The sequence below is a fragment of the Mesoplodon mirus genome (genome assembly GCF_964341445.2).
Source record: "Mesoplodon mirus genome assembly, chromosome: 14".
Lineage (NCBI taxonomy): Eukaryota > Metazoa > Chordata > Mammalia > Artiodactyla > Ziphiidae > Mesoplodon > Mesoplodon mirus.
This window is the reverse complement of record NC_138990.1, coordinates 59927121-59942434: the sequence shown is the minus strand read 5'-3', so window position 1 is coordinate 59942434 and position 15314 is coordinate 59927121. Positions and strand designations below refer to the sequence as shown.

Here is a 15314-nt window from a genome sequence, read left to right as displayed (position 1 = left end):
GGAAGAACAGAGATCATAAAGCTGATTGCCAGAAATGTCAGTATTGTTTTCTTTAAGCCATTCATTCCAGATGAACAGAGAAATGTTCTCTATGAAAGGGCTTTCAGAGAGTGAAACCTGGTGACTTTTCCAACTTTAGGAAAACTGAAAGTATCAGAAATGAATGGATCTTTTTTTTTTAAAGTCTTTTTTGGAGACCTTTTAAACAGTAACACATGGGCACTGCAGAAAGTCTGAAAATACAAGCATAAAAGGAAAAGGAAAAGTCACCAGTTTAACTACCACACAGATATAATAGTCTTTAGCATTCGAATATGTTTTCTTTCTCTTTTTTCTATGTGGCTTTTATGTGTGTGTAGTACTCATATGCACACATAATCTATAAAAGCCTGCACAAATATATATAAGTGCTTATGTATAGTTTTATATGGGGGGGATCTTCCCTTTTAACACATGTTTTTTTTGTTTTTTTTTTGTTTGCGTTACATGGGCCTCTCACTGTTGTGGCCTCTCCCGTTGCGGAGCACAGGCTCCGGACACGCAGGCCCAGCGGCCACAGCTCACGGGCCCAGCTGCTCCGCGGCATGTGGGATCTTCCCAGACTGGGGCACGAACCCGTGTCCCCTGCATCCGTGGGCGGATTCTCAACCACTGCGCCACCAGGGCAGCCCTTAACACGTGTTTTAAAGGAATCTTTTTTGTTTCTATTCAGTTTATTTGCTTTACCAGAGAAAATAAACATCACAGCTGTAATGATCCATACTCTGACTTAAATATATCAATTGTTCTGTTTCCTTCCATATAAAAACCTAATCTAAGTTACGCCAGAACCATGTCAACATACTCAATGAATGTGAAGAAGTCTTCATTTTACAAAACAATTAACCATAGCATTCTGTGTGAAGTTGTTTAAAGAGAGGTTTTTCCTGACTGTGTGTGAAATATGGTTTGATTTACAGAAATCTGATTTGTACACATCTTCTCAGGAATATATCTTGTACCTAAAGGTGACTCCATCTGTACTTTTGGCTTAATTGTTTTTCCTGGTAAGTTAGAGAAAAAAAAAAGTAAAATAAGCTTAATTTTAATTTTGCAGTAAAGGAACCTTTTCCAGGAAGCATTCATGTGTATATTTAATAGTTTGTACAGAGTCCTCAATCTTTGTATTGAGACCACACAAATCTCTCAATCTTTGCCACCTATTAGGCATTTTTAAAAGCCAGGGGAAATGTATTGTTGTAAATATATATAAGACATTAGGCATACCTACTGGTTACAGACAATATTAAACACTAGAAATACAAGGATAAGTAAGACATAATCATAATAGTGACTGTCTTATCGACTGTTTTCCATGTGCTTGGTATCCTTTACATTGATTATCTCAGTTCATGCTCAGAGCAATCCTGCTAGGTAGATTCTGTTATTAGAATCCCCATTTTACAGATAAAGAGAGGAGAGAGGAGAAATAACTTTGTCCAAGGACGTACAACGATTATTTGTGTGATTCTAGAATCTGTGCTATTATCGGGGAAAGTTTTGGGTATTATAGGAATACGGCGAAGGTGTATCTTACTTACCTTGTATGGTTTTGACCCTGTCCTTAGAAAACAGAGCTGGAGGTATAGCCTGGGTGCTAAGGTTTTATTGAATGGTACAAACCTACAGCAGCAGGAATGAAGGAAAAAGGGAAGTGAGGCAAGAAAAGAGAAGAGACATTATCAAGCAGGCATTGTAGTTTAACTTGCAGGAAAACTGAGCTGCTTGTCTGGTCATGTGGTGTATCTTCTAGTCAGGCCATGTGAAACTACCTACTCTGGGAACAGTCCCACCTTCTCTCTCATATTGGTCAAAGTTTACCCCTTGGGGCATTAACACAACTTGCACAGGTGTTGACACAACCCTTGGGCAGCTGCTAGAGAAGCCAGATCCCATGCCCTGTGATGTAGTATCTCATCTGAATCTGGAAATGGCTGGATGAGCCACAGTCACCATTGGTGTCTGGGGTTTGACACTTGGCTTCCACTGCTGTTGAAAAACCCTGCATGAGAGAGTTTCACAGTAGGGGGATGATGGGCTTTGACTGATGTAGTGAAAAGTGAAGACTCGATTGTGAGGTGGCAGGAGGGAAGGCGGAAGACCAATCAGGAAGCTATTGTAATAGTTCTGCCAAGTGATGATAGTGGCTCAGAATAGAGAAATATTAGTAAAGATGGTGACAAGTGATAATCTTCAACACATATTTTAGAGATGAAGCTAGTTTAGTTAAAAATTAGGTAACAAAGTGATTTGTAGATACATATATCTATGGAAACAGAATTTTCTGGGCAAGTTTTGAAAACTGAGACATTTCTGGGCATTTCCTTTTTTATGTTCAGCTACCTGATCTTCTTTCCCTGCATCCTCATTGTAGGGCAGTTAACTCATCTTTCCAGCTTGCCCAGAAGCTCCATTGAGTATGCCACCTTAGGGTCCTTCTAAGACCCACACCAGGTTTATATTTCTATCTGGTACATCTTACTTTGCTTCCCTCAGGCCAGCTCTGGTTTACAGTGTGCAGTGGGTTTGAGGAAGAAAAAGAGCCTTTCAGATCTTCCCATTAGTGCTGCCATGTGCACTCTATTCCTCTTTCGGCACCGTCGACAGGCCCTGCTGGTGGTTGTGAGGTTGCCACAAGGGTGCCAGGCTGAGGGCTGTGCGGTGCTGAAACTCAGCCATGCTCTGCTTATTACACTACATGCCTTGGCGTGGAGCTTTATGCACTCACAGGAAGAGTACTTTTTCCTTAATTCACCTGTAGGTGGTGCATGGGCTACTAGAAGCTCCGTCTCTTCTTTTCTCATGGGGTAAGTGTCTTGCTACTTTGGAAGAAAGTCACCCTGCATTCCAGACAGGGCTGGCCCTCCCCTTAATCATAGGACCAGAAATCATAGTACAGTTTTCCTGGATTTCAGATGAGGGACTTGTGACCTGAAGTTTTAAGTGTCTTTTTCAAGGTCCGTGGCTAAGAAGTGATGGAAGGCAAATTAGAATCGAAATCCCATTTAATTTTTTCAGAAAGTATTTCTTTCTACTATAAACTGGCACTATATACACTAGACAAAATATTTCATAATATTATATGCAGATCCCATCTTCAAGGATGTGACTGTCCATAAAGGGTGAAGGTATATGGTGTGTATATGATTGTACCACATAGTGATTGCACGTGATAGGTTCTCCATTCATATTTTTTAAATAGTTGTTAAGGCAGCATTTATGTTATATAAGAAAAGACATAAATGTATAAGAAAAGTATGTAGTATACATAAGTAGACATATACATATATACACACATACACACACACACTGCTTTGTGAAACCTAATTTTCATTTACCTAACTCTTCTGTATCTTACAGAAATCTGTTTGGAAACTCTTTTGTACTACAAAGGAAAGGAAAAGCATATGTAATCAGCTAATAGAAGGGGAAAACTTTGGCAGCAGTTGTCAGTTTGTAGCTGAATACCAAGTCTCTATCAACTGTATGTTGGGGACTTGATGGGGAGGGTAGTAAGAGAACAGGTTTTCTGGTGTTTTCCTTGTGATAAGGATTGATTATAGTTGGAGTTATTTGGCAGCCGTTCTGTTGTCTCCATTTCTAACTTTATTACTACTTGCTCTTTTCAATTGTTACTTTCCTTTTTACTTGCACTCTCCTTGGTCCTTCCTTACTAATAAACAGGACTGTTTTCTATGTTTACTATGAGTTTTTCAAAATATACTAACACTGTATATGAACTTTTTTGTTACCCACGTTAAGATTTAACATCAGTGAATCACGTTAGTATTTACTATCCATGTTTTAGGAGTTGATAATGTAGTTTGTCAGTTAGTCACAACCTTGTTCTCAATTGTACTTCTACCTAGTTCCCCTCCTCATTAGCTTTATAGTGAACAGGGACAGAAAATATGGATGAAATATTAGAAAATAAAAAGGGGTACCTGAAACAGATGTCCTTGAACTATTAATACTGTCACACAGAAACAAGGACACTCTTCTAGCTTAAGTAACAAGTAGTCTTCATGCTAGTTATTTTGCTCTACATTTATAGTAACTTTTTAAAATGTTATGCTGTGTAACTTCTACACTTTTAAAACAGTATATATATTTCAACATGTGGAAATCAATTAATAACCCGTACAAATAGACTAAAGAACCAGAAACCACATGATCATTTAAGCAGAGGCAAAAAGGCAGTTGACACAGTCTGACACCATTTCATGTTAAAAACACTCAATAAATTAGAAATGGAAGGGAACTTTCTCAATCTGATGAAGGGTATTAATGAAAAATCCATAGCTAACAATGTACTTAATGGTAAAAGACTGAAAGCCTTTCCCCTAAGATCAGGAACAGGACAAGAATATCCACACTTGTCACATCTATTCAACATTGTACTGGAGGTTTTAGGTAGGGCAGTTAGGCAAGAATAAGAAATAATATCAGCCAGATTGGAAAGAAAGATGCAAAACTATTTCTGTTTTTCAGTTGCACTTACATATAGAAAATCCTAAGGCGTTCACACACACACACACACACACACGCACACACAAATTAGGGCTAATAAACAAGTTCAGCAAGGTTGCAGGACACGATCAATTAACAAAAATCAGTTGTATTTCTATACACTACCAATGAATAATCAAAAAATGAAATTAAGAAAACATTTCCATTTATAATAGAATCAAAAAGAATAAAATATTTAAGAATAAATAACAAAAGAAGTACAAGATTTGGGCAATGAAACTTACAAACCATTGTTGAAAGAAATTAAAGAAGGCCTAAATAAGTGGGAAGATGTTCCATATTCATGGACTGGAAGACAATATTCTTAAGATGGCAATACTCCCCAATCTACAGATTCACTATAATCTCTGTTAAAATTCTGTTTTGACTTTTTTGCAGAAATTGACCAGTTTATTCTAAAATTGAGAGAGAATGCAAGAGACTCAGAATAGCCAGAACAATCTTGAAAAAGAACAGAATTGGAAGACTCACATATCCAAATTTCAAGACTTACACAAAGCAACAGTAATCAAGACAGTGTGGTAATGCCTTAAGGATAAACTTATATAAATCAATGGAACAGAATTAAGAGTCCAGAAATAAAACCTAACTTTTAATTAAAAAGGTGCCAAAACAATTCAGTGGGGGAAAGAATAGTCTATCAACAAATGGTACTGGGACCACTGAATATCCACATGCAAAAGGATGCTTTTGCTTCCTATCTTATACTATATTTAGAAATTAACTCAAAATGGATCAAAGTCCTAAATGTAAGAGCCAAAATGATAAAACCTTTAGAAGAAAACATAAGTATAAATCTTTGTGACCTTGGATTAGGTAATGGCTTCTTAGATATGACACCTAAAGCACAAGCAACAAAAGAAAAATGGTAGATTAGATTGATCAAAATTTAAAATGTCTGTGTTTCAAAGCCATACCACTAATAAAATGAAAAGACATTTGACAGAATGGGAGAAAATATTTGCAAATCATATATCTGATAATCATATATTTGGTATCCAGGATATATAAAAAACTCTTACAAATCAATGATAAAAAGAACCCAATTAAAAAAATGGACAATGAATTTGAATATATTTCTCCAAAAAAAAAAACCAAAAAAGATACACAAGTGACCAGTAAGTACATGAAAAGATGCTTAACATCATCCATTATCAGGAAGACACAAATCAAAACCACAGTGAGATAACCATTTCATATCCAGTGGGATAGCTATAATTTAAAAGGTGGACCATAACAATTATTGGGGAGGATTTGGAGAACTGGTGAAAATGGAACTCTCATACAGTGCTGGTAAGGATGTAAATGGTACTGCCACTTAGGCAATTTCTCTCAAGGTTAACATAGAGTTACCATGTGACCCAGCAGATTCACTTCTTGGTATATACCCAAGAAAAGTGAAAACATGTTCACACAAAAACTTGTATGTGAGTGTTCATAGCACCATTATCCATAATAGCCAAAAAGTGGAAACAACCCAGTGTTCATCAAATGATGAATAGATTTTTTTAATGTGGTATATCCATTCAGTGGAATATTATTCAGCCATAAAAAGGAATGGCATACTGATACATGCTACAACGTGGGTGAACCTTGAGAATGAAAGCCAAATGAAAGAAGCCAGACATAAAAGGCTGCATGTCACGTGATCTCATGAATATGAAACATCCAGAATAGGCAAATCCCTAGAGACAGAAAGTAGATTAGTACTTGCCTAGTGAGGGAGAATAGGAAATGACTGTTAATGTGTATAGGGTTTCATTTTGGAGTCATGAACATATTCTGGAATTAGGTAGTGGTGATAGTTTCCTACTTTGTGAACATAGTAAAAACCACTGAATAGTACCTCAAAGATGGTGATGTGAATTATATCTCAATAACAGGAAAATTAATTTTTTAAAATGTCTTAAAAGTTTATCATTTGGTCACCTTTGGAGATTGCTATGACATGAACTCATTCTGCACACTGGTAAATTTATGGAAATAATTCTGTACTAACTGATAACAGAATGACCAAATAGCTCATGAAGGAAAGCTTTTTTTTTTTAATGGTAGTTTTTCTGAAAATTGTAACTAATTGATGGTAGAATATCACTAATTTGCTATACCTACTGGAATAAGTAATGATAATCACTGGCTACTAATGAGGGAACTTGATGAATGGATCAAGCTGGTAATCTGTTTGATCCATCTTAACATTACTAAAAGACATTATGTGTCTCCTGCCTTCAGTCTATCAAATCAAAGAAGGGAGTTTTCTTTCTTGGTTGGGGTGGCGGATGGGTGCCCATTCACTTTGTAAAACAATCCTCTACAGTATTGATAAGGTATGCCTCAGCAGGCATCCTCTTTCATCTTCAGACACTCCTGTTTTAAGTTTACTGCTTCTGGCAGTCTTTGTCGGAAAGCTTGGTTTAGGGCAAGATGGAGTTTGTGTTTTGATTTTTCTTTTCTTTTTATGTTTTTGTATGATTCTTGAGAGACGATAGGGTCCTGGATGACGTTACCAAGTCATCTTGAACCTAAGGAGTCTTTGGGAACTAAGTCAATGGCCTAGGTGAGAGATAATCAAGACCTGAGCTAGGACAGAGGCGATGTTGATAGAGTAACAGGACAGTGATGTGTTTGGGGATATTAGGCAAGGCACACAGTAGGGACTTCATTAATGTTTGTTAACTGTTGAATGGACATAAGTGAGTTTGTCCAATTTTAGGGTTTTATTGCAATTATGGTATGAATTGTGCCAGTGTATCTGTGGTCCATTTCAAGAGTTACCACACATAAATTGAGTATCTGTGGTCCATTTCAAGAGTTACCACACATAAATTGAGTCAGTCATGTGCTTCTAGAGGAGAGGTTGCAAACTGGTGGCTGATAGGTCAAATCTGGCCCACAACTGTGTTTTATTTGGCTTCCACAATAGTTTTTTTTTTCCTTTAATTTGTTGCCAACTTTTCAAAATAGATTTCACATAAAAGTTGGGGCTTCTGGCTTCTCTTGAAAAAGCAGAAGATCTGGCAACACTGGGCTTACATTCCCCTCAAGGCAGCAACTTCAGCTGAAGCTGAATAGTGACTGCATTAGACCCAGTCCTCTGCTGCCTCTGTCACTCACTGTCCTTATGGGCATTTGAGTTGTGATCCTTACTGCAGTGGTTTCAGGAAGCTATCTTCTAAATCCTACATTGTTACTTTTAACTACCTTTTTTCTTATATTGCTATTTAACACACCATATGACTCCTATCTAATTAGAATATAAGCTCTGTGTTAGCAGGAAGTGTGTGTGTTCTATTTCTGGACATTCTCCATGGGGTTGGTATAGGGCCTTACACACTCTAGGGAAGTCAGTATATATTTATACATCTCTACTCTGATTTGGCAAGGTAATTGAGGAAGCCCAATATCCCATGGCTTTCAAGACATTTTTATGATGTAGGAAAGCGTCTTGACACATTGGTTTGGAAATAGATCTGCTTTATTATTACCATTTGAAGAAATGATTCATGTTTATAGCTTTTTCTTCTTATTTCTGTGAACCAGTTGCCTCAGATAATCTTAGGGTTAAAATTACTTTGTTAGGTTACTGCAGTTGTGTGGTTAATAACATTTTGTATATGATATTAAATATTTTCTTGGCCATATTAATAATGTGGATCCTTTGAGTTAGGTCTCATAAGTATTTTCTCATAGGTAAATGATTACAGAAAATAAAAGGAAAGAGCTGAGCTCTTTCTTGGGATATTCATCATCAGAAATGATATGGGAAAATGAATTTATTGTTTCTTTTTAAGTGTTATTTAATGATACAAGTACAAAGAGATAATGAAAACAGTTGGTGGTAATATTAGAAGTATAGGAAAAAGCTGTGTTGTGTGCATGTGGTTGGATTGTAGAGCTCAGTTTAAGAGGAAGTCATTAAGGTAATTACTATAAAGTTATTGAAAATTGTCTTCTTTTATGGACATAAACCACATCTTCTTTAGCCCCACACTAGGCAATCGGGTAATGATTTTGAATGTCTAGTTTGAACATTGTAAATGTTGGTTTCACGCCATGAATATTTCTTAACCTTTATTGTGTATTTATTTTTACATTAGGTGAGAAATTCATCTACACTTCTCTTCAGTACGTTGATCACAAGAATATTTGGAGTTAAAAGGGGAAAGGATGAACTTTCCAAAAAAAATAGGTAAGCTTCATCTAATGCTAACTTTAATTTTTTACAAAATACTGTCCTGGCCAAAAATAATTTTTGGAATTTTGCTTACTTTTATAGATTCATCTAGAGCATAAAACTATAAAAATACTATGGTAAATTAACCTATGCTGCCAAATTCTAAGCCCTTGGGCAAAAATATCTACTGTTTAATAAGTGGACCTTTCAAAGCAGCAAAAAAATATATATCAGAGTAGCAAGGGCTGAAATGTAGAGCTTCTTTCTCAGTGCAACAGCTAAAGTTTGTTTTTTTGTTTTGTTTTGTTTTGTTTTTGATTTACGTCTTCTTCAGGTATTCCTGAAATGTCCTATATTGCTTTTTCTTGATGTGCCATCAGGTACTAGCTTGTGCAATATCTTTGCTTTTATAGTAACTGGAAGTTTAAATGTTTATAGTACACTCATCGGGACATGTCCCAGATTACTTTTACATTAACCTCTAACCAAGGGGAGCAGTTACGGATGTTGGTCACACAGAATAGACAATGCTTTTTACTTTTAGGTCTTCGGTGTTATGTTTACTCTCTAAGACATTTTCCTCTTAAGGTTTTTTTAACGTCTGGGAAAAAACTTACTGAAATATTTTGATTATGAGTAATTTTTAGATACAATGCACAAGTTCTGTTTGTTGGTTTTTAAAGAAGAGAAGCTTTGAATAGCTGTTTCTTTAGCACTTAGGAGGGTTTAGTGTTAGTCTAGTGGCTTGCAGTTGTTAACACTAGATGTCACTGTCGCTGCATGCTTAATCATTTCTTAACTTCATTTACTATATCTGATTTGGCCCAGTGGTCTTTCTCTTGATGCTCTAGAGATAAATCAGGCCCTATTCCTCTCCTGCCTAAAAAAGTTGATGATCACACTTTTAAGTCAGGTTTTAAGCTTTTGTTTATTAAAATATATTTTCTTGTGATGGAACTAAGTCTTAGGAATGAGAAAATATCATGAAATAATTTTATGATGCACCGTTGGTAAATCTAATGAAATCTACTGGTAGTTCTGAATTGTTATTTAAATTGCTATTTATCACCCTATAAAATTCAATAAGTATTTAAATGGAAAGCAGTTGGCTGTAAGTGTGAATTCCTTGAGTATACTAAGGAAATACTAGAGAGTTTTTTTTTTTTAGCTGAGTTGTATTTCTAATAATGATAACATTATTCCTTTGAAAGGTTGATTGTAATTTTTACTATTTAGCTGGTTCCTAAATAAATTCTTCCTGTCACTAGTTTGAAATCACTAATGTTTGTTTCTTTTTAGCTTTGCTTATTTTGTTAATAATTCAATAAAGTGCTATGGTTTAAAACAGTTTGGTCATATTATAAGGCCATGATAAATAGTGCATAAATAAAATATGATATGAGGTTATCAAACAAGTGAAATGAATGTTTAAAACTGAACTCGAAAATGAAGAAATGCTTTTTTTCCCTTTTACTTTTTATGAAGTGAGTGATTCTTGGATGTGTATACAAATTTTACTTTATACAGGAGAAAATGATCAGATTCATTTTATGTAGATTGCATCTGAAGGAGGGTGGAAGAATAGCACAGGGAAACCACACTGTTGTAATCTCTTTGCCACAGCTTGCTGATGTGAACGTCCATTATAAATTCATTCCTCATAAATAAGAAAGGTTACAAAATATATAACTTTCCTAGAAAGAGGGAAATAGAATATTCATATAATTGTTTTGAATAAAGCTGAAAAGTGAAATGAAGGTATGAAAAAGTTAATTATTTTTAATGTGATAAGCATTTTTGGTAAGAGTTTTTATTTCAATAACCTGAAGGTTGGTATATGTCATTATATATACAAGGCTTCTGTTCTTTGTTTAACCCTTAAAGAGTATATTTCTCGGCAGGACCCACTAGATATGCTCTGCAAAACCTTTAGTGTCTTAAACTTGCCATTATTTGTAATGATTCTTCTAGCTGTAGTTTGTTTAATTATGTCACTTTTGGATGAAATGTTTATATACCTGTCCGCTACAATATTAACTCCCTGTGGGCAGAACCTTTTGCTTCTATTCTGTGTATGTATCATGGGCACTGTAAGAATGCTAGTAATAATGATGTCTTGTTGGTTGGTTACTCAACCACTGAATAACTAAACTCAGCCAATGAGACCTCATAGGCCAGTGAAGTCTACTTTCACAGCCACAGATTGTTCTGTGCACAGTCTTGCAAATGTGTGGTCTTGATCAGAAGGGAACTGGACAGAAAAAGGACATCTGCCTTTCCCATCCAGTGGGAAAAAAGTCTATCCTGGAGTAAACAGACTTAGTTTCTAAGCATTTCGCTACCACTGGAGATGACCTTAATAGACTCCCTTACCCGCTTTGCACTTCAATTTCTCCATCTATAGACCAGGAATAATAAGATCTGTGTTCTGTACTCATAGGGCTATAGGGAGAATAAAACAAACTAGTAACAGTTCATTTTCTTTTAAAATATTGGAAGTCCTATGCAACTAGAGATGTAGTTTGCTTTTTCTCTGTTACCACTTCTATTATTGTACTCATCTCATTGTCTTACAGTTCCCCTGTGCTTTTGGAGTACAGGGTCAGTATCTTATCCTTATTTTTGTATACCTGGTGCCTAGCATAGTGTCTGGCATGTAATGGCGAGAAATACTTGCTTACTGAATAAGCAAATTTTGTTACTAGATGAGAGATGAGAAATCTGGTGTCTACTCCTGGCTTTGTTGCCATAGACCTGCCATAACCAACTGAAACAAGTTAGTTAACCTCTCTGGGCCTTAGTTTTCTCCTCTAAGATAAGAGATTTGGACTATCCTTGAAGTCTCTTTATTTCTATCAAATACTAAACTAGGCTTTACGTAATTGTTACTAGAATTATGAGTTTGGTGAACTACTATGTTCCCGGTGCCTAGAACAGTACCTGCTTGGTGGTAGGGACAAGAAGTTCCCGTTTCATGTATAAAGAAAAGAGCAGAGGTTCTGCATCCCCATTTATAAGTATATAGAGTATGCTTGAAATGATTGAACTCTAGAGCTCACTAGCCTTGTTCTAGATGTGTCTTTTGGATTATGAAGAATGAGAAAACATGTTTCACTTGTTTGTTTTAAATAATGGTGTTACATTTAAATTTTCTAAAGCTCCTTTCCTTTCTATTTATTACCCCCGGAAGGACTTGGCCCGACAGAATGAGTAATTGATCCTCTGTATTTTTTTTTTTTTTTTTTTTTGCGGTACGCGGGCCTCTCACTGTTGTGGCCTCTCCCGTTGCAGAGCACAGGCTCCGGACGCTCAGGCTCAGCGGCCATGGCTCACGGGCCTAGACGCTCCGTGGCATGTGGGATCTTCCCAGACCGGGGCACGAACCCGTGTCCCCTGCATCGGCAGGCGGACTCTCAACCACTGCGCCACCAGGGAAGCCCGATCCTCTGTATTAATAGAATCAGAAGCTCCTCAGCTCTGTGATGTGAGGAGGGTGCCGGGCATTCCAGAATAGCCTCCATCTGCACTGTGAGTGGGCTCACCTTGGTAGTTCCTCATTCCTTACAGGGCAGGAGCTAAACCAGTGTGATCTTTAACTCTAGGTCTTTCCCTTTAGCCCCTTTGTGTATTAACCTTCAACTGTTCTATTCCCAGGTAAAGGACAAATATCAATATACATGTGGTAGTCTGAAAAGCTTTATTTTAGACTTTGCCAAAGCTTCATACAGGTGCTCAGTGTACAGAGTGTTCTATAGCTCTTGTTCTCTCTTCATTTTAAATCAGTCGGCCAGTAAGAATTCGTAAGCATTTGTCATGAACTCAATATTGACACGGTAGAGGAGTCCATGAGAAATATAAAAGGTGGACCTTGTTCAAGGAGCTTACGTTTCAGCTAGGGAAACGAGAATTGTCATCTGTTGTGAAGCAGATACAAATAGAAGACAACATACGGTAATCAGCTGCACAATATGGTCTGAATAATGGCTGCGTTAGAAGTTCACTAGTGGGAGAGTTGAGTGGAGCACTTGGGGGGACTGTTTCTTATAAAGCTTTGGGGATGAGTAGATTTGGTGTACATGGAAACAGGTAGGTTGAAAAAGAGGAACAAAAGAATAATAATCTTGTTTTCAGTGTTAAGTACAATCTCAATTCTGTCTTGTTAGAGAGAGCTCATATTCAAATTAATAGCTTAGGATGATTTAATACAGTTTAAGAGGAAAATGTTTGTAAAAGGATCACCAGGTCCAAGTAAAATTATTTCTAATGACTATGTTAGGAGATGTTAAATTGTATTTGTTTTATTTTCCTGGGTATAAATAACAGAGAATTGCTTTAGTCATTTCCCTTAACGTCTTAGTTGTGTAGGTCTGGAAGGATCCTCTGAGGGACATCTAGTCTAGTCTAGCCCCTTGCTTAGAGACAGATTTTGAAGCAGTTTCCAGACAGATTGGCTTCTCTCCTGTTCTTCATGTTTTCTAGGAAAAGAGATTCCACAAGTTTTTGTGGTTACCCACTCCATTGTTTAGGAAAGAATTGGATTCTCAAAACTAAAATTGGGAGCTGTAGGGCAACTAGGTTTTTAAATTTTAGAGAATGTAATTATTAGAATTCAGAATAGCTTATTTGCTTTAAACTACATAGTAGTTTGTAGCAAGTGTCTGTTTGGCCAAACTGAAGATTAGAATTTTCTTTTGACTGTGGCCAGGATAACCTTAACATCCTCAGACCCAGTGGATTTTCGTCTTCTCCATTTAACAAGCGTTTATATTGCATTTTCACTCTGGGCCCTCTGCTGGGCACTGGGATCCAAAGATGAATCAGACATACTCTTGGCCCTAGGGAAACTGACAATCTAATGAAGAATATGGCAGTTACCTGTGGCGCTAGAGTCTCTATTCCACTCGTGTAAAAGGAATGGAGAAGTTGTGAAGGGAGATGGCATATCCTTAGCGCCTATTTGCTTGCTTGGCATGTGCCAAATTCTTTATAAGTGTCTATTTTAGCCTTCATCACAGCCCTGCAGAGTGGATAGAGTCATTCTAATTTCACACAGGAATGAACTAGGGTTGGTGAGATTGAGTTATTTGCCCGAGGTCATACAGCCAGAAAGTGGTAAAACTAGAACCCAAATCCAGCTACATCTGCAGAGCACATGCGGATTTACCCACCGGCACACACAGCCCCTCATGAGCAGTGAGTCACTTTTGAGAGTGTGGCTTTAGATTTTACATCCTGAGACTGTGGGAAATGAGGCACTTCACCAAAGTCTCAGTGTGGAGCCAGGACTCTCACATCTCCCATGTGGCAAGTTGATTTTAAGACCTTTTCATTACCCCCAATAGGATATCAGTGTGGCCAGTAAGCCATTTATTTACCTCTATAAAACTCTGGTATTTGATGATAGTTTGGTGCTATGGGGAGAGGATTTGGGGGTTTTGTGATAATCTTTGTCTATTGTATGATGTCTTCTAGGCTTAACCTCAGGTTTTTCCAAATCTCTGCTTATATTTTTCATTCATATATTTAATAATTATTTTAATAATAACCATTATTATATTAGTTTTTATATTTAAGAGGACATAAGAAGCCATCCAGTCCCATTCTCATTTTGCAGATGTGAATATTGAGGTGCTCAAGGTCACACAGCTAGTGCTGGAAGTAAAGTTAATGGTTACTTTTAGCTCACAGTGAGCTCAACTAGAACATTTAAAAATTTTAGCTGATTATTTATAAATGGAGTTTCTATTAGCAACAGTAATACTAGTTTGGATTCAAATAATTTGAAATTAAGCTAAGAGCCCCAGTGTTTTGATACGGTCTGGAGGTATCATTCATGCATTTTCCACAGTTGTTTACAGAACATTCGATCTGGTTCTTTAGTCAGAGTAGGTAAATGTGTATTCTTGGAGACTGAGAAGTTAAGTACAAGTCTTGTGTAACCCTTGTTGAGAAGTTCTTAAAATCAGAATTAAGTCTATTCTGACACTTTGGCCTACTGGAGAGTTTCATGTTTCAAGTTTTTGTTCATTCTTAGGTTCATGGATCACAGGTAGGAAAACCACAAATAAAAATTTTAACCAAAAAGAAGCTCTTAAAAAGAAATATGTTCATGAACTTGAAGTGGGAATTAGTCATTGTGTTCTTAAATATTGACTCTTGCGGGGACGAAGTAATCTTTGTTCCTAAGTACTGCTTCAGGCCATTGCCTTCTTTAATAACTAAGGCATTGTTGCTTTAGTTTGAGCATGTTCTATGGAATTTTGGCAATGCGTGCATCCTCTTTCTGCATCTCAGTAAAAGCATGAGCAAATATTTTTTCTTAGCTTTGGTATTTTTGTAGCTTACATTTTATATGAACCAGACTAATATAATATAATACCAGGATTACATAATTTAGGACATCAGGATTTCTTCCAGGACTATGAGATAAAGTCTTCATTTATCAGGGGTTTTACAAGCAGTATTTGTTGCTCATTCAATACCTGCAGAGAAATACCACAGAGCTCTTTTCCAAATGAGAAAATGGAGTCAAAGAGGTTAAAACCAGAGGGAACAGTTTCTTTAGAACTTG

General features: G+C 36.7%; 1 protein-coding gene across 1 annotated transcript in view; it reads left to right on the top strand.

Moving 5' to 3' along the window:
* Positions 1–15314, top strand: part of THADA (THADA armadillo repeat containing) — a 317064-nt gene that overhangs the window by 95077 nt on the left and 206673 nt on the right. The window contains exon 26 of the mRNA XM_082643116.1: positions 8667–8758. Within this exon, the coding sequence (XP_082499242.1) occupies positions 8667–8758 (92 nt within the window). The remainder of the gene's footprint in view (positions 1–8666; positions 8759–15314) is intronic.